The following is a 27,106-nucleotide window of genomic DNA, read 5'->3' on the forward strand; positions in this document are numbered from 1 at the left end:
GAGAACCTATACATATACGTTCCCTCGACAATTAGATCTTCGCTCCGGAACTACCCGAGTCATACTCGTCCAAAGATTGTCAACCCAGCGACAGCTGTATCAACTGAAAGTTTTTTCCCCAGGAAAGAACTATCGGCTACAGTCGAACTGTTACAACAACAACATATACCTAATACTATCGATTCCTTTGAAGCGAACTTTGGCTCGAAAACGCCTGCAAATGAAGATGTAATATTACATCATGACAACGCTCGGTCGCATGTTGAAAGACGACTTATAGTCTTATTAGAAATAGTGATGGGAAAGTTTTGTTCGATCCGCCTTATAGTTCAGACCTTGGACCGTCCGATTACTATTTTTTGTTGCTATAAAATGTTATTACTAGGATACGCTTCACTTTAGAACAGGGCATCTGAAATTGACATAGTATTCAATGTTGCCAGAAAGATGACCAATACTTGTATCAATTTATATTAAAGAAACTTTCTTTAATTTACACGCTAAATACTTCTATTTTAAAAATTCACTTAAATATTGTCTATTCTCTGAAGGTTAATGATAATTAAAGATACGAACAACATTATTATTAAATCATTAGCTACTTGAATGTTTGAAAGTCATTACAATTGAAGCAATAAAAGTACTCTTCACAAAATAAAATCAATAATGTATTAAAATAAAGTATTTCCCAGTCACCAATTGGAAGATTGTTGCGGGTGACTAATCGCCAAATTGAGTCTTCTTCCTGTATATTTGACGAACAAAAACAAAATTATCAGTTACGCGTCTGAAAAAAGTCTCGTAAATGATCCAAAAATTAGTCTAAACTAATCAGAAGATATATTTCTAAATGACCATTTTAGAAGAGTCGTTGGTAGGGTATTTTTTTCTCTCGACAAAAGGAACATTTATGATTCAAATACAAACTCATATATGAGTATTTTAATCATATTAGTATCATAAATGAATGTTAACACAAATTCCAAAAAACTGTTGACTGGGTTATAAACACATCTCAACTATTCCTTGTTTGTTCGTACAAAATTTTCTAGAATTCTCTAGAAAATTATAAAAATGTTCTTTCATAATACAAAAGTTTAAATAAAATTGAAAACTTTGGTTATTTAAACAAACCTGTTTAAAGTGTTATCTCTCTCTCGTATTTATTATTCCTTTCCACTGGGTATTGTTTGAAATAATAAAAGTTTTCTAATTAAAGTTAAAAAAAAAAAATTTGCGAAGAGTATTTTGTTGCCAAAAACAAAACGTTATTATTGGCATATATGAAATAAAAGTATTTAAACATAATAACAATGTTTATTTACACTTCCTATTTCCTCATTAAATCACAAAAAAAATGTGGTGGAAAATATGAATGCAAGACTGTAAAATTCCTTTTGTATTACTTATAATGAAACAAAACGTATTTAGGGTATTTAGAACTTCTAAAGTGTTTAGATAATTAGTGGGTGAGTGTTGGGGAAGAGTACAACAACATAAAGTAATGAACATATAAATACTAAGAACTGAAATAGCTGAACAAAAAGTAAGGGAAAGTTAGCCATGTGAATTTTAGTGATTTCAGACACTTTATATCAAAATGTTTCTTATCTAGTGTGGCTCTATTATCTATCTAGGAGGAGCGAGCGAGCGAGCGCGAGCGAGCCGAGCGAGAGAGCGAGCGAAGCGACGAGAGAGCGAGCGAGCGAGCGAGCGAGCGAGCGAGCGAGCGAGCGAGCGAGGGCGAGCGAGAGAGCGAGGAGCGAGCGAGCGAGCGAGCGAGCGAGCGAGCGAGAGAGAGCGAGAGAGCGAGCGAGAGCGAGCGAGCGAGAGAGAGAGCGAGCGAGAGAGATAGAGAGCGAGAGAGAGAGAGAGAGAGAGAGAAGAGAGCGAGAGAGGAGAGAGAGGAGAGAGAAGAGAGAGAGAGAGAGAGAGAGCGAGCAGGAGAGAGAGAGCTAGAGAGAGAGAGAGAGCGAGAGCGAGAGAGGGGAGCGAGAGAGAGAGCGAGGCGAGCGAGAGAGAGAGAGAGCGAGAGAGAGAGCGAGCGAGAGAGCGAGCGAGCGAGAGCGAGGGCGAGCGAGCGAGGCGAGAGCGAGAAGAGAGAGAGCGAGCGAGCGAGCGAGCGAGAGGCGAGCGATCTATCTATCTATCTATCTATCTTCTATCTATCTATCTATCTATCTATCTATCTATCTAGCTATCTATCTATCTATCTATCTATCTATCTATCTATCTATCTATCTATCTATCTATCTATCTATCTATCTATCTATCTATCTATCTATCTATCTATCTATCTATCTATCTATCTATCTATCTATCTATCTATCTATCTATCTATCTATCTATCTATCTATCTATCTATCTATCTATCTATCTATCTATCTATCTATGTATCTATCTATCTATCTATCTATCTATCTATCTATCTATCTATCTATCTATCTATCTATCTATCTATCTATCTATCTATCTATCTATCCAGACCCACATCACCGCAGAAACTCCTCGTCTCTCGGTCTATTCGAATACCAATCAACCTCACTATGTGAAGTTTAAGATTAATTTGAGCTAGTGGACAAGGAGGACGCTAAACATCACATTATTGATTAAAGACTTCAAAGGAAGTGGAAATAATAACGCAAGTTAATCACCTCCACAACAAAGCAGCGTCGTCTGAGTTGATACTCTACGATAGGCTATATAAAAGCTATACTCCTGTAGTTCTCGTGTGAGAAGACCGGCAACCAGGCAAACGAACATCAAAACCGAATATCCATAAAGTCATGGTAATATTCTGTAATTGAAGAGATCTGAAGGGATCAGATGGGACATGATGACAGAGAACCTATACATATACGTTCCCTCGACAATTAGATCTTCGCTCCGGAACTACCCGAGTCATACTCGTCCAAAGATTGTCAACCCAGCGACAGCTGTATCAACTGAAAGTTTTTTCCCCAGGAAAGAACTATCGGCTACAGTCGAACTGTTACAACAACAACATATACCTAATACTATCGATTCCTTTGAAGCGAACTTTGGCTCGAAAACGCCTGCAAATGAAGATGTAATATTACATCATGACAACGCTCGGTCGCATGTTGAAAGACGACTTATAGTCTTATTAGAAATAGTGATGGGAAAGTTTTGTTCGATCCGCCTTATAGTTCAGACCTTGGACCGTCCGATTACTATTTTTTGTTGCTATAAAATGTTATTACTAGGATACGCTTCACTTTAGAACAGGGCATCTGAAATTGACATAGTATTCAATGTTGCCAGAAAGATGACCAATACTTGTATCAATTTATATTAAAGAAACTTTCTTTAATTTACACGCTAAATACTTCTATTTTAAAAATTCACTTAAATATTGTCTATTCTCTGAAGGTTAATGATAATTAAAGATACGAACAACATTATTATTAAATCATTAGCTACTTGAATGTTTGAAAGTCATTACAATTGAAGCAATAAAAGTACTCTTCACAAAATAAAATCAATAATGTATTAAAATAAAGTATTTCCCAGTCACCAATTGGAAGATTGTTGCGGGTGACTAATCGCCAAATTGAGTCTTCTTCCTGTATATTTGACGAACAAAAACAAAATTATCAGTTACGCGTCTGAAAAAAGTCTCGTAAATGATCCAAAAATTAGTCTAAACTAATCAGAAGATATATTTCTAAATGACCATTTTAGAAGAGTCGTTGGTAGGGTATTTTTTTCTCTCGACAAAAGGAACATTTATGATTCAAATACAAACTCATATATGAGTATTTTAATCATATTAGTATCATAAATGAATGTTAACACAAATTCCAAAAAACTGTTGACTGGGTTATAAACACATCTCAACTATTCCTTGTTTGTTCGTACAAAATTTTCTAGAATTCTCTAGAAAATTATAAAAATGTTCTTTCATAATACAAAAGTTTAAATAAAATTGAAAACTTTGGTTATTTAAACAAACCTGTTTAAAGTGTTATCTCTCTCTCGTATTTATTATTCCTTTCCACTGGGTATTGTTTGAAATAATAAAAGTTTTCTAATTAAAGTTAAAAAAAAAAATTTGCGAAGAGTATTTTGTTGCCAAAAACAAAACGTTATTATTGGCATATATGAAATAAAAGTATTTAAACATAATAACAATGTTTATTTACACTTCCTATTTCCTCATTAAATCACAAAAAAATGTGGTGGAAAATATGAATGCAAGACTGTAAAATTCCTTTTGTATTACTTATAATGAAACAAAACGTATTTAGGGTATTTAGAACTTCTAAAGTGTTTAGATAATTAGTGGGTGAGTGTTGGGGAAGAGTACAACAACATAAGTAATGAACATATAAATACTAAGAACTGAAATAGCTGAACAAAAAGTAAGGGAAAGTTAGCCATGTGAATTTTAGTGATTTCAGACACTTTATATCAAAATGTTTCTTATCTAGTGTGGCTCTATTTATCTATCTATCTATCTATCTATCTATCTATCTATCTATCTATCTATCTATCTATCTATCTATCTATCTATCTATCTATCTATCTATCTATCTATCTATCTATCTATCTATCTATCTATCTATCTATCTATCTATCTATCTATCTATCTATCTATCTATCTATCTATCTATCTATCTATCTATCTATCTATCTATCTATCTATCTATCTATCTATCTATCTATCTATCTATCTATCTATCTATCTATCTATCTATCTATCTATCTATCTATCTATCTATCTATCTATCTATCTATCTATCTATCTATCTATCTATCTATCTATCTATCTATCTATCTATCTATCTATCTATCTATCTATCTATCTATCTATCTATCTATCTATCTATCTATCTATCTATCTATCTATCTATCTATCTATCTATCTATCTATCTATCTATCTATCTATCATCTATCTATCTATCTATCTATCTATCTATCTATCTATCTATCTATCTATCTATCTATCTATCTATCTATCTATCTATCTATCTATCTATCTATCTATCTATCTATCTATCTATCTATCTATCTATCTATCTATCTATCTATCTATCTATCTATCTATCTATCTATCTATCTATCTATCTATCTATCTATCTATCTATCTATCTATCTATCTATCTATCTATCTATCTATCTATCTATCTATCTATCTATCTATCTATCTATCTATCTATCTATCTATCTATCTATCTATCTATCTATCTATCTATCTATCTATCTATCTATCTATCTATCTATCTATCTATCTATCTATCTATCTATCTATCTACTATCTATCTATCTATCTATCTATCTATCTATCTATCTATCTATCTATCTATCTATCTATCTATCTATCTATCTATCTATCTATCTATCTATCTATCTATCTATCTATCTATCTATCTATCTATCTATCTATCTATCTATCTATCTATCTATCTATCTATCTATCTATCTATCTATCTATCTATCTATCTATCTATCTATCTATCTATCTATCTATCTATCTATCTATCTATCTATCTATCTATCTATCTATCTATCTATCTATCTATCTATCTATCTATCTATCTATCTATCTATCTATCTATCTATCTATCTATCTATCTATCTATCTATCTATCTATCTATCTATCTATCTATCTATCTATCTATCTATCTATCTATCTATCTATCTATCTCTATCTATCTATCTATCTATCTATCTATCTATCTATCTATCTATCTATCTATCTATCTATCTATCTATCTATCTATCTATCTATCTATCTATCTATCTATCTATCTATCTACTATCTATCTATCTATCTATCTATCTATCTATCTATCTATCTATCTATCTATCTATCTATCGATCTATCTATCTATCTATCTATCTATCTATCTATCTATCTATCTATCTATCTATCTATCTATCTATCTATCTATCTATCTATCTATCTATCTATCTATCTATCATCTATCTATCTATCCATCTATCTTTCTATCTATGGAGACACATTTATCATAGTTGTTTATTAGGAAACTTTCTCTACTTTCCATGTAATATACACAGCCATTTAATGCCTAGCACTACCGTTGCGGCATTTTTTTCCTGTTGTTACAAACTCCATTTACCACTTAATCGATAAACAATGGCATTTATTTATACTTCAGTTCTATTGTAACTAATAATTGTAAATGTTTCCATACTAGAGCCGAACATTTGTTAAACATTCATTCCCTATTTATGGCAATGACTGGCCGGCCCCCCAACGTCTTTTGGGTTTTTTTTTTCAGTCTATGTCTCCCTATTTGCCTCCTACCCACAAACAAACTTAACAACATCAGCACGGGCAATTAAATGATTAAAAGTCAACGCACTATGTCGTAATACTCATTCATTGCGCTACAAATATTTCGATTTTATATTGCTTTCCTGTATTACGAAACTGTTAATGAAGTTGTAAAAATAACAAACTATAAATATATATGTATTTTGTTCAATTTTAAAGTTCAATGTTTCAAATTGTAATTAGCATTGTAGAAGATCGATAGCGATGACTAGAGAAGATAGAAAAGAACACCAGAACATTTCCCTATTGTCGTTTTCTTGAACTTTAGCAATGTGTGACATTTAAAACACCAAAAGATATTTGAAAGGTAAAAATACTTCGAATATGTTTTAAGGCTATAAAAATAACAAAACAAACAATTAAAGTAAATTGATGGCAAATGATTGAAGTGTTTTTTTCACTCTAGGTTAGTTTTTTGAAGATTATTTTTAAAATTTCTAGAAATAAAAATGTCTAGTCATTGCCTTCGATTTGGTGTGTTTTAAGCCGAACATATTTTAAAATTTCTTAAAATTTCAAATGTTTTAGTTAAGACTATAGTCTATTCTATAATCCAGACTGTAGACCTTTCTATAGTCTAGACTATAGACTATTTTGTAGTCCAGACTATAGAATATTATATAGTCCAGACTATAGAATATTCTATAGTCGAGACTATAGACTATTCGACAGTCCAGACTATAGACTACTCCATAGTCCATTATATAGACTATTCTATAGTTCAGACTCCAGACTATTTCATAGCCCAGTATATAGACTATTCTATAGTCCAGACTCTAGACTATTCCATAGTCCATACTATAGTCTATTCTATAGTCCAGATTATAAACTATTTTATAGTCTAGACTATAGCCTATTCTATTGTCCAGACTATAGACTTCTATAGACCACACCATAGATTTCTAAAGTCCAGACTATAGTTCACCCTATAGACTATTCGATAGTCTAGACTATCCTCTATTCAATAATTCAGCCTAAAGGCTATTCTATTACCCAAATAGTTCATTTGTAATAGATTAAAATATCTTTCTATTGAATTTTTTACAATTTGTTTAAGATTTTAGATAATTAACTGTAATTAACATTTCAAAAGTCCTTCAAAAATTTAATTAACTTCTGAAATCTTCAGTTCACAACACTAAACCATATTCTACACACAATAAACAAAACAACGAAAGAAACATAAACTTAAACAAAGAGCCTTTTGTGAATTATCAGAATAAGAAATCCTCTTTTTTTTATACAGTGACCTCAAATTGTTATAAAAATATGAAATGCAAGCAAAATTATACAAAAATTTCAAAAAACAAAACAAAAAAATACTTGACACTTGTCAAAGAATCTGCTCTCACAATGAGTAATCTCCACAAAAAATTGTATTTTTGTTCTTGTTGTTATATTTTTTCAGTTATAATTTAATGATTTCTTTTATTTTATGGGTTGGCTGGCCCGCTTAAACCTCTTCAAACTGTTTTCTGTTTTTATGATTGTTTTACTTTTCAATATTCTATGACGTTTTTTTACGATATTTTGGATTATTTGCTGTTATTCTTCCGCCTTAGTGTTTCTCTACGCCACAAGTCCATAAAGTTCATTGTTCTGAATGAATATCTATGGGAGTGTGTGTGTGAGTATATGTGTGAGTGGAGATGGATAATGATGATGATAATGTTGCTGCCTGTTACTTGTGCCAACCAACCAGCCAGCCAGTTAGCCTGCTGATTGTTCGTGAAAGTACTCTCGACATGTTCTTAGTACTCAGTATTATTTTTATAATTCTTGATTTTTTTTATTATTATTTGTGGTTGCTTACTGCTGCTGCTGCTGTTGCATTTTATATCCACTATAGAAAAATGTAATTTCTAGCTATTTCTGTTTCTTTTCTATTACAAATATATTTATTTTAAATAACTTTGCGTGCCGTTTGCCATAGAGTGACTGTTACTGTGTGCGCTTTTTTTATTTAATGTCATGTTGTGTTCTTTTAGATTTTCGACTTCTAACTCGGCAAATTCTTTGTTTAACACCATACTGGTTTTTTTTAGCTAAAATTTTAACACGAAAATTTATAGTTTATATGTTAAAAATCTATTAAAAAAATGAATGTATTCATTTGTTGGGTGAAATTAATAAAAAAATCAATAAAAAGGGGATAAGTATTCAATTTTATTTGTATTTTTAAATTTTCCATTGGTTTTTGTAACAATGGTTCCATGACCAACTTAATGTTTAAGAATCTGCTTAGAAACACTTTTGATTTTACAATGTACACCTATAGTCAACTACCGATATGCAATATTGTCCAGGCCATATACTATTTTATGGTCCAGACAATAGTCTATTCTATAGTTCAGACTATAGACTATTCTATAGTCCAGACTATAGTCCAGTCTATTCTGTCGTCAAGACTATAGTCTATTCTGTAGTCAAGACTATAGTCTGTTCTATATTCCATACTATAGTCTGTTCTATAGTTCACACAATTATCTATTCTTAAGGTCGGACAATAGTCTATTCTATAGTCCAGACTATAGTTTATTCTATGTTCAAGACTATAGACTATTCTATAGTCCAGACTATGGACCATTCTATGGTTCAGTCTATAGTCCAGACTATTCTATAGTCGAGACTATCGACTTTTCCATAGTCCAGACTATAGACTATTCTATAGTACAGACATACTATTTTATAGTCCAGACTATAGGCTATTCTATAGTCCAGACTATAGGCTATTCTATAGTACAGACTATAGACTATTCTATGGTCCAGACTACAGTCTATAGTTCACACTATAAAATATTATATAGTCGAGACTATAGACTATTCTATAGTACAGACTATAGACTATTCTATATTGTCTATGCTCCAGACTATAAACTATTCTTTAGTTCAGACTATAGACTATTCTATAGTCCAGACTATAGGCTATTCTATAGTCCAGACTATAGACTATTCTAGAGTCCAGACTATAGACTATTCTATAGTCCAGACTATAGACTATTCTATAGTCCAGACTATAGACTATTCTATAGTCCAGACTATAGACTATTCTATAGTCCAGACTATAGACTATTCTATAGTCCAGACTATAGACTATTCTATAGTCCAGACTGTATACTATTCTATAGTCCAGACTATAGACTATTCTATAGTCCAGACTATAGACTATTCTATAGTCCAGACTATAGACTATTCTATAGTCCAGACTATAGACTATTCTATAGTCCAGACTATAGACTATTCTATAGTCCAGACTATAGACTATTCTATAGTCCAGACTATAGACTATTCTATAGTCCAGACTATAGACTATTCTATAGTCCAGACTATAGACTATTCTATAGTCCAGACTATAGACTATTCTATAGTCCAGACTATAGACTATTCTATAGTCCAGACTATAGACTATTCTATAGTCCAGACTACTATAGTCCAGACTATAGCTTCTATAGTCCAGACTATAGGCTATTCTATAGTACAGACTATAGACTATTCTATAGTTCAGACTATAGACTATTCTATAGTCCTGACTATAGACTATTCTATAGTCCAGACTATAGACTATTCTATAGTCTATAGTCTGGACTATAGGCTATTCTATAGTACAGACTATAGACTATTCTATAGTTCAGACTATAGACTATTCTATAGTCCTGACTATAGACTATTCTATAGTCCAGACTATAGACTATTCTATAGTCCAGACTATAGACTATTATACAGTCCAGACTTATAGACTATTCTATAGTCCAGCCTATAGACTATTCTACAGTCCAGACTATAAACTATTCTATAGTCCAGACTATAGACTATTCTCTAGTCCAGACTATAGACTATTCTATAGTCCATATAAAGCTCTTGTAGAGTATAATGTGCCGTGCCCTAATATTATTCACTATTTTATATCAATAAATTCTTTTAAAAATCTGTGTATTCTTTCCATAAACCAAGAACTAAATACTTGACACATTTTGCAGGTTCTACAACCGGCTTTGCATGATAAGTAAACAGAAAAAATTTCTTTATGATCCTTTTCTTTATGTTATTATAATATGTATATTGTATAAAATACAAAAACAAATTTGTAAAGAATTACAAATTTTTCATAGTATCAGCAGCACCTTTTCATAAAGTTTTATTAACTAGATGTAAAAAATAAAAATAGTTTACAAGTGGGATGGATTACTTCTGCTTCGTAGGTCTTGCAAGTAGGACGTGGAATATTGATTTTTAATTGATGAAAACAAACTTTATGTAACTGCACATAAAAAACTAAAGTACGCAAGAAATTGCAACACAATTTATAAATCATTTCTATAAACTATAAAAATAATTTTGCCCAACACCTGCTTTATAACTTTCTTCTCTTAATGAATGTTAATTGAAGTGTTCTTTTTCCTTAATTTAACCACAGCTGGATGGTCTACTGATAGCACACAATTACCAATAATATTTGTATATAAAAAAAATTTGTCTAAGAGTTCTAATAAAGTTAAGTCACGTATTTAGAGTTGGAGTGACTTTTATAACAATTAATCACAATGTGCAAAATGTTGTTGCAATTGTTATTTTAAGTTCTATGCAATGCGACATCTGTTTTATTTGTTCAGTGGTAGACGGTTAGAGTAGCGTATGCCGGTTGTGACGTCTACTTGTATGATTTTATAAGCAGACAGACAGATGGATGGATGGATGGATGGATGGATGGTTAGATAGATAGATGACAAAATGAATAATTTACATAATAATTATTATAAGTGAATGACAATAAAGTAATTTATATAGAAGGTTCCTCTTTTAGTTTCCAAGTATAATATTTATTTGTATTTTATGCATTTAAGTACACAAGTAAATAAATCTATATAAAAAATGATTTTCCATGCAAAGTGATTCAACAAATTAGCACATCTCCTAATTAAAAAAAATTATGTAAATTAATTTATTTTCTGTTAATAGAAACCTTTAACAAATAGTCATAGTATACATATATCATTGGATAGGAAATTGTCACAATTTTTTTAAATGTTTTTCTATTCCTAACGTAAATTTTTCTATAATGCAGTTTAGACTATAAATATATTGTATAGTGGAGATTATAGTCTGTCGTATAGTCTAGTTTATAGGCTATTCTATAGTTCAGACTATAGTCTATTCTATAGTACAGACTATTCCATAATTCAGACTATAGTCTAGACTATAATCTATTTTGTAGTCCTTACTTTAGTCTATCCAATAGTGCAGGCTATATTCACCCCTAACGCCAATCAACATTTCATGTTAAATATGTTCCCTTTTTTCGTTTACTAACTTTTTTGACGTGAAAAAAATTACCCTGTTGTGAAATTTTTTAATAGAATTTTGTAAACATTGAACAGCTGCTGCATACAAAATTAACTATTGTGAATGAATTGTTCACGGCAAGTTCACGATAGCAATTTTCCCTTCGAGGGGAATGAAAATTTTAAGGTAACAAAAAAATGCGTATTGGCGATAGGGTTGATTGTATTCTATAGTCCAGAATAAGGTGTATTCTATAGTCCAAAATAGTCAATTTTATAGTCCAGAGTAAGGTCTATTTTACGGTCCAGACTAAAGTCTATTGTATAGTCCAGACTATAGTCGATTCTATAGTCCAGATTGTAATATATTCCATAGTGCAGCCTGTATACTATTCTGTACTCCAGACTATAGTATATTCTATAGCCCAGACTAGACTCTATTCTCTAATTTAAACTATAATCAATTCTATCGTTCAGAATCTAGTATATTCTATAGTTAATTCTATATCACATAGTCTAATCAGACTATAGAATACTTTATAGTCCAGTATATAGTCTATTCTATAGTCCAGACTACTGTCTATTCTATAGTCCAGACTACTGTCTATTCTATAGTCCTGACTACTGTCTATTCATTAGTCGAGACTATAGTCTATTCTATGGTTCAAAGTACAATCTATTCTATAGTCCAGATTATAGTCTATTCTATAGTTGAGACTGAAGTCTATTCTTTTATATTCTATACAAGTGTCTAGTCTAAAAATATATGGTTAATCCATAAAACAGGGAAATATCTGTTTCCAGATACCGTTAAAGTAAGAGTTAATTGATTTTATACAAAATTGTCTATATACTTTTGATGATTATTATTACATTGACCCATTATTTTATTATATTGCAAAATTAATAAACAAAAAACCACATTAGTTTGCAAATAATATTGCATGTTTATTGGATATTCTAAACAAAGGCACGCCCTTAACAAAAGCATAGTTTTTTTTAACATTTTAAAAAATTTCTTGTTAAAAAACTTTCTACCAAAAAAAAAACATAAAAATATTATATTCTTATGCAAAATCCACAAAATAAAACTATCAATTGGTCAAATATGTCAAAAAAATATATATACTTTTTTATAGTTTTCAATATAATCAAACCGGACCGGTATATGTCAAGTTATAATGACACAACAACAAAAATACTTAAATATAGATAGAATAGAGGAAAAAAAAAACAAACAAACATAATAATGATATTTAGTGTACAACAAAAACAACAAATCAGCAAAAGCTTAAAGTTAATTTAACAACTAGAAGTGGGCACAAAATACAAGTTAAATTTTAAGCGGAGGTGGTGGACGACTGCGAGGTTTTTGCTTTTTTTAAAATAAAATTATTTTTATTACATATTTGTTTAAATGCGGCCGTTTGAAAATATTTCATATGAACATATTTTTAACAATAAAATCTCTATAGTTGTGCTGTCTAATAGACACCATAGAATAGATGATGACGTAAACTTTAGGCAGGATTTTGCTATTTCAACTATAAATGGGGGATAGAAATCAGCAGAAGGACTTTTTGCAGAAAATTTTATACCTATAAAGGAATTTATTAAACGAAACGTAAATGACACATATTTTAAAATAAATAACAAACTAATATAATATTTAACTAAAAATATAAACATTTGTTGGCATTCTCTTCATTATTCTTACTCATAGAATTATTATGGCAAATATTTAAAATACTATACATCACTACATTGGGGAGGGTATTATGTCTTCTTCCTAATGTTTGAAGCACTGAAAGTTTTAGTCCCACACTCATTCATCTGTTTAGAATCTCTCGATAGACTAGAATACAGAGTAAACCACAGACTGGACTATACACTAGACTACAGACTATACTATAGACTAGACTATAGACTATACTTTATAGTCTATACTATCATCTACTATCCTCTACCCTCTTTCTTTTATATTTTATTATCTTTACAGGTATCACAAAGGGACCAACAGGACCCAAGTGTGCGTCTTTGCAGCCTGAATACCTAACCTAACCTATACTTTAGACAAGACTATAAAATTTAAAGCTTAGGGTGGAATCAAATTATTACAAATGTCCTCCTGGATTTGCGCTTAAGTATGTTAATATCAAGTCTGCCTATATATGGGGCCACATTTAATCCAAAAAATATCATTAAAATTCTTCAGCATCAATTCATAATACATTCTTCCGAAAATAATTGTAAATTCACAGCTGTAGTAAGGTATTATATTGTTGAACAAGACCGGGTCATACTTTCTTACTTGTTTTTCTATTTAATAATAAAAAGAGGTCAACTGTAAATTTCCGAAATCTTTAAAATTTTATTCAAAAGATACAAAGTACAAGAAGAAAAGGAACAATAAGGAAAACAAGTAACAAAATAAAGCAAAAACGCTACATAACAAAAATTCAAAAAAAAAAAAACACAAAGATCGAAGAAAACCAAACCCATTTATTAGTCTTCTTAAAGTATCTTAAAAACAAAAAGAATCCAACATAAGAAACAAGATAATCTCCCCCAGGGAGCACGTAAGCAAAGCCAAGAACAAGCAATGAAGTAAAATGGCAAAAAAAATATAATAGAAGTAATAACGACAAATAAATACAGCAAAAGGAAACAACTGACAGAGCTTATGTTGTTGTTGTAGTAGTTTAAAACTACGGCAACGTAAACGTTGACGTCAACATTGACAGAGACTTCATACAAGAAAAATTCTATACTCGCACTCACACACACACACACATCCATACTTATGCATATGGCCAAACATCCCTTTTAATTATAAAATGTATGCGTCAGCTTTAAAATGAAAAAAAACTGAAATATAAAATACATCCACCATACACTAAAAGCACATTATTAAAACTACAGGAATTAGAAGAACTATTGCAAAAAAAGAAACCATATGCAAAGCTATGCATATGCTGAAAAAAAGTAAAGGAATTCTATTTTTTCTTTGCCACTTTCTTTTACACAATGCACAAAAACCGGCTAATTTAGTATTTTTTTTATATTTAATTATTTTACTCATGCACACTACTCTACTACACCTTGTTAATTTTTATTTCAATTATTTCTTTTCTTTTTCTGTTAAATTTTAACACTTTTTATCTTTATTTTATTGCTTGCAATATTTTTTCTTCTTCTCTTCAATAAAAAAATTAATCATACATTTTTGCCATTTGCCAATTTCTTTTTTCATATATTGCTTTCTCTTTTACTCGTTCAACATTTTAAATGCAAAACCGGGAGAAGACTCACCTTTTACACACAACACACACACACGCACCTTCACTCACTACTCAAAGTATGTATGAGAAGAAAATTTTTTGTTCTTTTTTTTAAAAAAACTTGGCTTTTTCTGTAATTTGCACAAAAATTCTTTACCAGCACAATGTAATTTGAAACTTTTTTATTAAATTTTGATTGAAATTAAAATGTTACAGTGTTAATTTCAATTGAAAGAAATTCTTGGATTTGTTAATATTCAAAAAAAAACTTTTATTGTAGTAATTCACTTGCCGTATTATTTCGTTCTGCGAGCGAAAAACGACAACAACCGTTGACGAAGAAAAGACGTTGATAAACAGTGTTGACAACTTGTTGTTTCGGATTAGAACCCGGTGAAAAATATGTAAAAATCGCTATAAATTTATTTCTTATATTATTTGAATGTTCTGGGATATAAGTTTAACAAAAATTTCATATTTAATAATTTTATTAAAAATTTCCTTTTCCTTTTGTGTATGGATTTTATCATTTAAATAAAATCCAAACGCGCATTGTAGTAAATAACATTGAATAGTTTTTAATCAATTTGAGGTTTTCTTGTATAAATTTCCTGTCAATCGTAAACAAATTAAGCAATAAAGTATACATGTTTAAAATCGCTGAATTGCCATTACTACCGATGAAATTCTTAAAACAACTATAAGGTTGGTAGCACTGCTTGCAATATTACCAGATGTATTAACATTTCAATTTAGGCGAATTTATATTTTTTTATTAGATTGTAGTTTTGTGTTTGAATTAAATTGAATTTGATCTTAATTTTGTTTCTACGTTTGTTTTTTTTTTTTTTTTTTTTTTTTTTTTTATTTTTATTACTTTATTTTGATATTAATTTTTGATTTAAATTTTTGATTTTAATTTTGATTTTGATTTTAATTTTGATTTTAATTTTGATTCTTATTTTGAACTTTGAATTTTTATTTTAAATAAAAGAAAAAATCTTTCTTTTTTTTTTTTTTTTTGTTTATGTTTTCAATTTTGATTTTAAATTAGATTACATTCTTGTTTTTTACTTTTTTGTAGTCGTAAACCTCATAGTTTTTTTAATTTTAAGTTAGATTTAAGTACGCTTAAGTTTAATCATATAATGAAATTATCATAAATTCTTTCCAAATTATTTAGAACACAACCCCTCACTTTTGCAGAAGTACTCTGTGGAAGTAGGTGTTTATTAACACCCAACGGTTTCTACAAAATCTCATAAATCTCTGAGATTGTTAATTTCGCGTTTTTGAACTACGCTAGTGGGATAACCTGGCAAATTGTGTGTTGTGTACACCGCCATATAATCTTCAAGTCAAAAAAAAAAAAAAAAATATATTTTATTGTTTTATATTCGTCCAAATATATTCGCTCCGATTGCAACCAGGGCAAAACCGTTACAAAACATTAATTAAACGATTTTTAAACTGCCGATTGTTTTTGTTTAGAAAATCTGATATGTTTGGACTGTCAATTTTATAAGCCTTAATGGGATGTGTAATCGAGTTTAAGTGTTAAATTTGGACCTCATAAACCTGCCCAGGAAGGGTTAAGAATTATCAAAATTTGACAATCCGCGTCTAGCTATCTATCTATCTATCTATCTTATCTTCTATCTATCTATCTATCTATCTATCTATCTATCTATCTATCTATCTATCTATCTATCTATCTATCTATCTATCTATCTATCTATCTATCTATCTATCTATCTATCTATCTATCTATCTATCTATCTATCTATCTATCTATCTATCTATCTATCTATCTATCTATCTATCTATCTATCTATCTATCTATCTATCTATCTATCTATCTATCTATCTATCTATCTATCTATCTATCTATCTATCTATCTATCTATCTATCTATCTATCTATCTATCTATCTATCTATCTATCTATCTATCTATCTATCTATCTATCTATCTATCTATCTATCTATCTATCTATCTATCTATCTATCTATCTATCTATCTATCTATCTATCTATCTATCTATCTATCTATCTATCTATCTATCTATCTATCTATCTATCTATCTATCTATCTATCTATCTATCTATCTATCTATCTATCTATCTATCTATCTATCTATCTATCTACCTAAATGAAATACACAATGATTTATATACACAAAACAAAAATATATGTTTATTTATATATTTTACAAAAATATAGCAAATTATTTACTTACAACTAATAAATGCAACAGTTTCACTCTAGATTTATATTTATCTAATTAATTTTTTAAAAAAACTAACACACAGTTTATAACCTGATTGATAAAAATGCACTTTGTTCCGGCAGAATGTTTTCTTTTTTGTTTTTGTATGCAAGTATAAGATTACATACGGAAAACACCAAATTTGGTGCCATTACCGGGATTATTAAGGGCAGCCTTTAAACTCAAACCCAAAACTTGACGGGTATTAGCGGGATCAATAATGCCATCATCCCACAAACGGGAGGTACTGAAATAGGGAGAACCTTCCTTTTCGAACATATCAATAATGGGAGCACGCAATTTATTGGCCTCAGCTTCGGTGAACTCTTTGCCAGCACGTTTACGTTGATCGGCGGTAATTTGAGCCAAAACATTGGCTGCTTGAGTGCCGCCCATAACTGAAATACGGGAATTGGGCCACATGTACAAGAAGCGGGGAGAGTAGGCACGACCGCACATACCTTTATATAAATATAAAAGAAATACATTAAGTTAAATGTGGTAGGAAAGGGAGCTTATTATTAAAACTTACCATAGTTGCCAGCACCATAAGAACCACCAATGATAACGGTGAATTTGGGTACATTAGCACAGGCCACAGCTGTTACCATCTTAGCACCATTCTTAGCAATACCATTGGCCTCAGCATCACGACCCACCATAAAACCGGTAATATTTTGTAAAAACACCAAAGGTATGTTGCGTTGGGCACATAACTGTATGAAATGGGCACCCTTAAGGGCACTTTCCGAAAACAATACGCCATTGTTGCCCACAATACCAACCTTGTGACCATAAAGTTTGGCAAAACCACAAACCAATGATTCACCATACATTTTCTTGAATTCAGTAAAACGACTGCCATCCACAATACGGGCAATAACTTCACGCACATCAAAACTCTTGGTCAAGTTGGGACCCACAATACCATACAATTCCTTGGGGTCATATTTAGGTTCTTCCACTTCCTGCACATAAGAATCCTCTGCTGCCTTAATGGTCTTTTTGCTGGAGTATAGGAATTGGTCATTGAAAGCATTTGTGGTGGGTAAATTTAAATTGCTAACAACTTGTCGAGCCAAATAGAGAGCATGTTCATCGTCGACGGCATAATGATCGGTGACACCTGAAGTCTTGCAATGCAAATCAGCACCACCTAAATCTTCAGCCGAAACCTCTTCACCGGTAGCAGCCTTGACTAGAGGAGGACCAGCCAAGAAAATGGTACCTTGTTTCTTGACAATGATACTTTCATCAGCCATAGCGGGTACATAAGCACCGCCAGCAGTACAACTACCCATAACAACAGCAATTTGTGGAATGCCCATGGCGGACATATTGGCCTGATTGTAGAAAATGCGACCAAAGTGCAATTTATCGGGAAATACTTCAGCTTGACGTGGTAAATTGGCACCACCGGAATCTACCAAGTAAATGCAAGGCAAACGATTTTCCTGAGCCACCTCCTGGGCTCTAATATGTTTCTTAACAGTAATGGGATAATAAGAACCACCTTTAACGGTGGCATCGTTGGCCACAATAACACATTCAGTTCTAAGTGGAAAAGTAAATATTTAGAATTTGGTCATGAACCTGTTTTATTCTTCTCCTTACCCACAAACACGTCCTACACCGGTAATAATACCACCCGAATTTACAACCTCATCACCATACAACTGATAGCCAGCCAAAGTGCTCAGTTCCAAAAATGGTGATCCCGTATCCACCAATCTGTTGATACGTTCACGTGCCAACAACTTACCTCTGGAGGTGTGTCGTTCAATGGCCTTTGGACCACCGCCCGTCAACACTTCACTCGTTATGTTGCGCAGTTCATTAACCAAATTTGACATTTCGGCGGCATTTTCCTAAAATTTCATTTAAATTTAAATCATTAACATTTCCAGAAGCAATTATGCAATTGTAAATAAATTCTTCACCTTAAATTCATTTGAATTTTATCGACAGCAGTTGGCAGAATGTTTGCTTCGCCTACATGCAGGCAAACGTAACCGAACCACGCCAGTTTGGCGAAGTTAAGGTGCTGCGCAAAATGCTATTTAATTTTAACATGTTTTTCAATAGAAACTAAATTAAAAAACCTAATAAATTAATTAAAAAAATAAATTTTAGGCAGAAAAGAAAACACAAGGTAGCAAATGATGGTTGATGGGTGCGAAAAAAAACCAAAGGATCGTGATAAGAGAACGTCAGAATTACGGTAAATAATAGAGCGACTCGTTTAGGAAAATAGGGGATGCACTGGAAAAAAGAAGGCAAAGTGGAAAAAGTCGCGTGGATGGGGGTCGAAAAAAATACGCGAAAGGGAGGGGAAACGAAAGAACCGAGAAGAAAGAGGAAAGGACGAACGAACGAACGAAAGAACGAGAACGAACGAACGAACGAACGAAAGAAGAACGAACGAAGAACGAAAATAAAACGAACGAACGAAGAACGAACGAACGAAACGAACGAACGAACGAACGAAACGAAACGAAGAACGAACGAACGAAACGAACGAACGAACGAACGAACGAACGAACGAACGAAAAACGAACGAAGAAACGAACGAACGAACGAAGGAACGAACGAACGAACGAAAACGAACGAACGAACGAACGAACGAACGAAACGAAAACGAACGAAAACGAACGAACGAAAACGAAGAACGAAAGAACGAACGAACGAACGAACGAACGAACGAACGAACGAACGAACGAACGAAACGAACGAACGAACGAACGAACGAAACGAACGAACGAACGAACGAAACGAACGAACGAACGAACGAACGAAACGAACGAACGAAAACGAACTAAAGAACGAACGAACGAACGAACTAACGAAAACTAACGAACGAAACGAACGAACGAACGAACGAAACGAAACGAACGAACGAACGAACGAACTAACTAACTAACTAACTAACTAACTAACTAACTAACTAACTAACGTAACTAACTAACTAACTAACTAACTAACTAACTAACTAACTAACTAACTAACTAACTAACTAACTAACTAACTAACTAACTAACTAACTGACTAACTAACTAACTAACTGACTAACTAACTAACTAACTAACTAACTAACTAGCTAACTAACCAACTAGAGAAGGTCTGAAAGGCCCCTGTTCCCTTAAGCTGGGCTCAACCCTGAAATGTCTTCTGCTTCAATAGTCTGGTGAATTTCGTTGGGCAAAAAGTATAATTTCAACTACAGGGAGTACATGCTGCTTGGGTATTAGAGGGACCATTAGGCTTTGGAAACGTTACTAGATATTCCTCATATACATATAAGAAATGAGGCGACACTATATCTACCTATCCAACACTAGCTTCGGAATGCGTAAATGGGATAAGAATAATATGTCGTCAACAGGAGTTATAACATATTTACTGACAACCAGTAGGCTATGAGAGCGATATCAGGTAATGAAGTTAAATCTAAGGCTGTATTGGACTGTAGAAAGCATTACTACATAAAATTAAAAACCATTATCTTTTTAATGGTGGAAATAAAAATAAATAATAATATTGTTCTAATTAAAACTAATATATTACTACTATTTATTTATATTCAGCGATTTCAAAATAACGATTAAAACACTACTCGCAAAATACAACCCTGCTATAGTCTCACACTAAACATACCTTCGCCATCAATTCGAATCGAAGTTATTTTTGACATTTTCTTTTGTGCCTCTTGTACAATTTCGTTTTTTTGCCCGTGCATCAAAAAAAGAACATCCATCGTTTTACTCTTGGCCATTTGGAGACGATAGTGAAATTCTAAGTGAAAAAAATGTTGAACCGTACCAATTTGTTGGCTGCTAGCAACCTTTCCAAGGCTTTGGTTAGATTCCATAGCCATGGTGGCATTCCCGGCGAGGTAAATTTTTACAGCATTTTAAGAATTATGTGAATTGTACATGAAAAAGCATATGATTACATAATTTTTTTCTCTTTGGATTATTATTGTAAAGAAATGTATTTTAATGTGAATATTTTTTTTTGTTTTCCTTTTTTCAGAATTTGCCCTTCAGCTTGAAGAACCGTTATAGGATCACTGCTATTTTCACTACCTTCACCGTTTTGGGCTTCGGTTCTCCCTTCTTGATTGTCAGACATCAATTGCTTAAGAAGTAAAATGAAAATGTTAGGTTAGTATTGAATCGAAGAAGTGAGAAATATATGAAGATTTTTTTTTTTTTCGAAAAATTTGGCAAATGTTTCAAAAAGTGTTATACATATTTAGGAAATATATTTCTGGGTAAATGGTTATAGAATTTACTTCATGTATGTAATGGCTGTTCACATATGAGGAATAAATTCTTTATGTAAATCATTATATTATTCAACTCTTAACGGCAAAATATCGATTAATCAAGACGTCCGAAAAGGGACACTTTCGGACAGACATTTTTTATATTTCTCTAGCTGGATGAAATTTGGTGAAAATTATCCCTCTAGCTGCTATCGTTTAGTGGCTTTTTGCTTCCAACATGCGGACAGACGGACATAGCTAGACTATATCTTAAGAATCTTATATCCTTAACTTATAGGTATTTGTGAGTCCATAATTAAAATTTTCTGTTTAAATACTGGCCGGTCATGTCGAAAAACTATTGCAGACAGAGTTGGATTTAATATTTTAAAAGAAGTTTAATATTTAATCAGTTTAGAACTGTTAATAAGTTGCGAAGTATTCAGATAAACTGAAATTTACCCAAATCATGATTTCATCATTCATATATCGACTATTTGTGCCAATTCTTATTAAAATTTTATAATGTAATTACAAACTAATAAATTTTCTTTTTATTTTCCTTTTACAGATTAATTCGTCTTGCTTTTAAGTTATCAAGTTGTCGATACATGTGATGCCAAGATCTTTGGCGTTTTAAATTATATGTGCGATGTATTGTAAGATAAAATGTATTCGCAAATATAAAAAATAACCAAAATTTAAAGTGTTTTATTGAAATCTAAAAGCTCTGACTATAGTCAGATCTTTGAACCAGATTATAGTACTGTGGACTAGTTTGTGGTCTGCACATTGTCTATATATAGTCTATACTCTGCACATAACAGTCTATACTGTGGATCAGACTAGCCTATAATCTGCACCAGACTATAGTCTGTAATATAGACTAGACTATAGACTATACTGTGAACCAGATAGGAGTCTATATATTACACCAGTCTGTGGCCCATACTATACCCATCTAAAGTCTATACTGCGGACCAGTCAATAGTCTATATTATGGACTATTCTATAGTCTATACTGTTTGCCATACTATAGTATTTATTATTGACTATACAATAATCTATATTCTAGACCAGGCAGTAGTCCATATTGTAGACCATTATGTGGACTATAGTCTATACTCTTGACCAGATTACAGTTTATAATATGGACCATATTCTACACCAGACTATAGAGTATATTTTAGACCAGACTAAAATCTATACTCAAGACCAGACTGTAGTCTATACTCTAGACCAGACAAAAGTCTATACTCTGGACCAAACTATAGTCTATATTCTGCACCAGATTATAGTTTATACTTTAGAGCAGACTAAAGTATAAACTCTGGACCAGATTATAGTGCCAGACTATAGGTATAGTTATTACATAAATAGTACTGGTGAAATAATCGTTAATGGTCTTTTTTAAAAACTACTTTGCCTCAAAAACTTGTACTCAAAAGAAAATATTTTCTAGACACTTTTTTCAAAATAAAATTTTAATTCGCACAATTAATTTTTTGCTTTAATAACATTCAAATTTTATTTTGCGTTAAAAAAATATAGAACAATTAAAATGTTGTCCATTTCAAAACAATTGGCAAAAACTACGTCTGTAGTTTTATTAAATAAAACGGCGACTACTAGACGTTTCTATAAAGGTGGAGTTCCCGGCTGTGTAAGTTGTTCTTTCAAAAGGTTTCCATAACTACTTATTTGTATTTACATTTCAATTTAGAATCTACCTTTTCGCAAATCCATGGATAATCCCATGAGATTTACAGCATTCTTTTTATTGGCTGGTATTATTGGTTTCGGAGCTCCCTGGCTGGTGGTAATGCATCAAATGTTAAGACCCTATGATTATGTAGTGGATGAATAATTTGCGAATAATTCTAATATTTTTTTAATAAAATTTAATTAATCGGTTCTTATATAATGGCGAAATATTTGGAAATTGCGATAAAAAAGTCTGACCATGATCAGGTTGGTACTTTTTGATCAATTTAAAAAAAGGTTTAATTGACGCCCTGCCAATGTGAGTTAAGATGGACTGTTTATATAATTATGAACGGATTTTAGACTATAATCTAGTCTTTAATCTAGTAAGATTATAACATATATTTCTGAAAAAGTTTCTGGACATTGGACCAGGTTATAGTCTATACATTAAAGTCTTTCTTCTGGATTATATTAAATTTATTTATTATTTGCTTATAGTCTATACTCTAGACCAGACTATTGCCTATACCCTGGACCAGACTATAATCTATACCAGTAATTTTTAAGTTTTAAAGTACTAAACTAATTCTTCACTAAACTATAGATAAACGAGACCATAGGATAGACTAGATACTAGATTTTAAACTAGATTAGACTATAAATTACACTACATACTAGTCTATAGACTAAACTATAGGATAGATTATAGACAAGTCTATATACTAGACTATAGGCTAGACTGTAGACTAGACTATAAACAAGAGTATAGACTACATTATATACTAATAATGGACTAGAGTATATACAATAGACTAAATTATAGACTAGACTATGATATAGACTCGAATATAAGCAACACTATTAATTAGATTATAGACTTTATTAGAGACAAAACTAGTCTAAGATTAGTATGTGAACTATTTATCAAAAGTTTGTAAGTTAGAAAAAGTAACAAAAATATCGTCAGGAAGTACTGGGAAAAAGTACTAAAGTACTGAATTTTCCATGCCTGGTCTATAATCTGTACCAGACTGTAGTTTTTACTTAACATAACAGTTAAAATAATGCAAAATGACCATGCTGCTATGTTAACTATTAAAAATGCAATTCCTTTTTAGAAAAGCTAGTCTCTGCTACTTATACTACGCCTTTTTAAAATACTGCATTAAAAAACACAATCAGCTGTTTTTAGATTCTTTCGTTCAAACAGATACATACCTACATGAAGACAAAACAACAACAAAATGTATATAATATAGTACAGATATTTACATACAATATCTACCTTACTGTACATAGCAGGTCTACATAGTTAAGCATACATAAATGTATATTTATGTACTATCAATTCGTTTAATACGTGAGGAGCATAAAAATCTTCTACTCTAGAACTAAAAAAAAATCCAAAAAATTAAAAATTTTCAAAGTGCCATAGAAAATTGTATAAAAAATTCAAAAATTAAACACAAAACTAATAAAGTCAACTTGGAAATAAATTTCAAAAGTAAAAACAATACAATTTACAAGTCTATTCAACTTTTGCAGATGTGAATTATTCAAAGATATAATAAACAAAACATTGATAAAAAAGAAGTTCAATTATAAAACTAATAATTTAATTTATAAACAATAGTTTTAATTTGCAATAATTAGTGAGTGTGTTTGATTAAATCTAATAAAGTAATATAGGTATCAACAAACAAACATTTTAATGTAATCTTCTCAATACCATGTAAGTTCATTTTTCTGCATTTATATAAACCTAAGTGTATAAAGTAATTTTTTTTTTTGTATTTTTTGCTCCAACGCCACCCGCAACTTTGGTATCCAAAATTCTCTTCCTCTATAAAACTCTTGACCTCCCTTTCCTATTTAAATATGTACGTTCGTGTTTTTATGTTGTTTTTCTTCTAATGCAATTTCGTTAAAAAACCGTTTCGTTGAGTGTATCTCACCACCCTCACTAGTCGTTGAATTTAGAGTTGCCAAGTATATTTGTTCATTTCAGTCATCTAAAAATATATAATTCTGCAAGATTGCCTAAAAGATAAATCTAGTAAAATGATGTATAAAAAGTTTTAACTAAGATCTTATGAAAATAGATAAGACCTAAGGCTGTTTTTATTTAAGATTTAATGCAAAGAAATCATACTGTAAGGTTTGATATAAATTGGTTTCCGTTTGGCACTATGGGCACTGGCACACGTTCAATATATATTGATCAATATGGATCAAGACCCATTTTAATATACTGATGAATTACTCGGGTAGTGTCAGTGTCACACGTTCAATATATATCGTGATATTTGCTGTATTGTGATATGTATTGAACGTGGTAGCATGTAATATTGATGGATCGTGTTCCATATCACAGAAAACCCCAATTTTTTGAAATCCAAAATTCGTATCAATATTTATAATGAATCACGTGATAAATATTGAATGTGTAGCATGTTTTGTGATATCAATCACGATACATTTTTAAAATTTGAAAAAAAAAATAAAATAAAGCAAATAAAAATTAAATATTGTTTTAAAAATTGTTAAAAAATATAAAAGAAAATTAATTTTTTCAAAATTTTTGTTATTTCGGTATTTTCGCGGTATTTGTTTAATCATCCGCCGACTCGTATACAATAAATATAACAAATACTGAAGAAAAAAATATTGAACGTGTAGCATACCCGAGTTATTCATCAGTATTCTAAAATGGGTCTTGATCCATATTGATCAATATATATTGAACGTGTGCCAGTGCCCTATGTACACGTTCAATATTTTTTTCTTCAGTATTTGTATATTTTATGGTATACGAGTCGGCAGATGATTAAACAAATACCGCAAAAATACCGAAATAATAAAAATTTTGAAAAAAATAATTTTCTTTTATATTTTTTAACAATTTTTAAAACAATATTTCATTTTTATTTGCTTTATTTTATTTTTTTCCAAATTTTAAAAATATATCGTGATTGATATCACAAAACATTATACACATTCAATATTTATCACGTGATTTATTATAAATATTGATACGAATTTTGGATTTCAAAAAATTGGGGTTTTCTGTGATATGGAACACGTTCAATACATTTCACAATACAGCAAATATCACGATATATTGAACGTGTGACACTGCCCTATAGAATTTAATTTTATTAGAATAAATTCCATTGAATAGTTCTTCTTATTTAAGGTATTCACCTCACCAATTTTATGTCTTTTTTGCGACTTTAATAAGACTGTAATAGTATGAAAAGATAATGCATTTTAAATGTTTCACTTTATGATATTGGCGATGGAATCAAAATACAAAAGAAAGCAATACAAATACTACATAACTCGAATGAATTTTATAATATATAAATCGAATATAACTTTATTCCTAAACCATTTTCATTCAGAATTTTAAAAGTTCATAAAATGTATGAATTTGTACATTAGCGAAATTTTTACTATGATATTCATGAAAAAATAGCAAATAAAATTCATAATCTACTAATATTTTTCCATATGTAGTAGATAGTAATCTTTAAAATTGACATTATTTTGGTTGCAAAAAAGAAAGAAATTTCAAACATAACTTAAGCTATGTATACACTGTTGTTAGATCTTACAATGTTGGCAGAAAAATGTTCTTAAAATGTCTAACAACCGTGTCAACTTAAAATTTTTACTTTGCAACATTTACTGAAAAAGTTGTAAAGAAAAATTGTAAGCTCACACCAAAGAATTATAAGAAGTTGGACTATGACATTGTTTTACAACAATAACATTTCCTTCTCTTCACAGACGAGTTCTGTGTAAATTCAACACACTTGTGAGAACTCAATTCTCTCACAATACTTCAAAACTTTTTTCGCGAAAATACCGGGATAATAGGACTAGAAAGATGTTTTTTCACAAACACATAACTATTATTTAATTTTATAAACAATTTCATCGCATTTAACAATCCGAAATATTTTTATTTTTTA

The 27,106-nt window shown here is 30.9% G+C and overlaps 4 protein-coding genes across 4 annotated transcripts in view; 2 read left to right on the forward strand and 2 right to left on the reverse strand.

Moving 5' to 3' along the window:
• The window catches only part of LOC119611590 (microtubule-associated protein RP/EB family member 1), a 34,374-nt gene extending 19,134 nt beyond the window's left edge, over positions 1–15,240 (reverse strand). Inside the window, 1 exon segment of the mRNA XM_037967239.1 lies at positions 14,919–15,240. The gene's annotated coding sequence lies outside the window, so the exon portion shown is untranslated.
• Positions 15,241–17,059: 1,819 nt separating this feature from the next.
• On the reverse strand, positions 17,060–19,349 carry LOC119611591 (probable methylcrotonoyl-CoA carboxylase beta chain, mitochondrial). The gene is given in 6 exon segments (XM_037967241.1): positions 17,060–17,616; positions 17,688–18,709; positions 18,770–19,023; positions 19,096–19,115; positions 19,118–19,157; positions 19,160–19,349. Coding segments are annotated over 6 exon segments (1,746 nt in total). The 5' UTR covers positions 19,229–19,349; the 3' UTR covers positions 17,060–17,275.
• Positions 19,350–20,802: 1,453 nt separating this feature from the next.
• On the forward strand, positions 20,803–22,122 carry LOC119611589 (cytochrome c oxidase subunit 7C, mitochondrial). Its single transcript, XM_037967238.1, has 3 exons — positions 20,803–21,047; positions 21,188–21,318; positions 21,994–22,122. The coding sequence occupies exons 1-2, from the start codon at positions 20,961–20,963 to the stop codon at positions 21,302–21,304; spliced, it is 204 nt and encodes a 67-aa protein (XP_037823166.1). The 5' UTR covers positions 20,803–20,960; the 3' UTR covers positions 21,305–21,318; positions 21,994–22,122.
• A 756-nt stretch (positions 22,123–22,878) lies between these two features.
• LOC119611592 lies at positions 22,879–23,341 on the forward strand. Its single transcript, XM_037967242.1, has 2 exons — positions 22,879–23,085; positions 23,146–23,341. The coding sequence occupies exons 1-2, from the start codon at positions 22,984–22,986 to the stop codon at positions 23,287–23,289; spliced, it is 246 nt and encodes an 81-aa protein (XP_037823170.1). The 5' UTR covers positions 22,879–22,983; the 3' UTR covers positions 23,290–23,341.
• The last annotated feature ends 3,765 nt before the right edge of the window (positions 23,342–27,106 follow it).

Source organism: Lucilia sericata, unplaced genomic scaffold, assembly GCF_015586225.1.
Source record: "Lucilia sericata isolate MDLA Ls3-8-SP2 unplaced genomic scaffold, ASM1558622v1 Contig001491F_arrow, whole genome shotgun sequence".
Taxonomy (NCBI): domain Eukaryota; kingdom Metazoa; phylum Arthropoda; class Insecta; order Diptera; family Calliphoridae; genus Lucilia; species Lucilia sericata.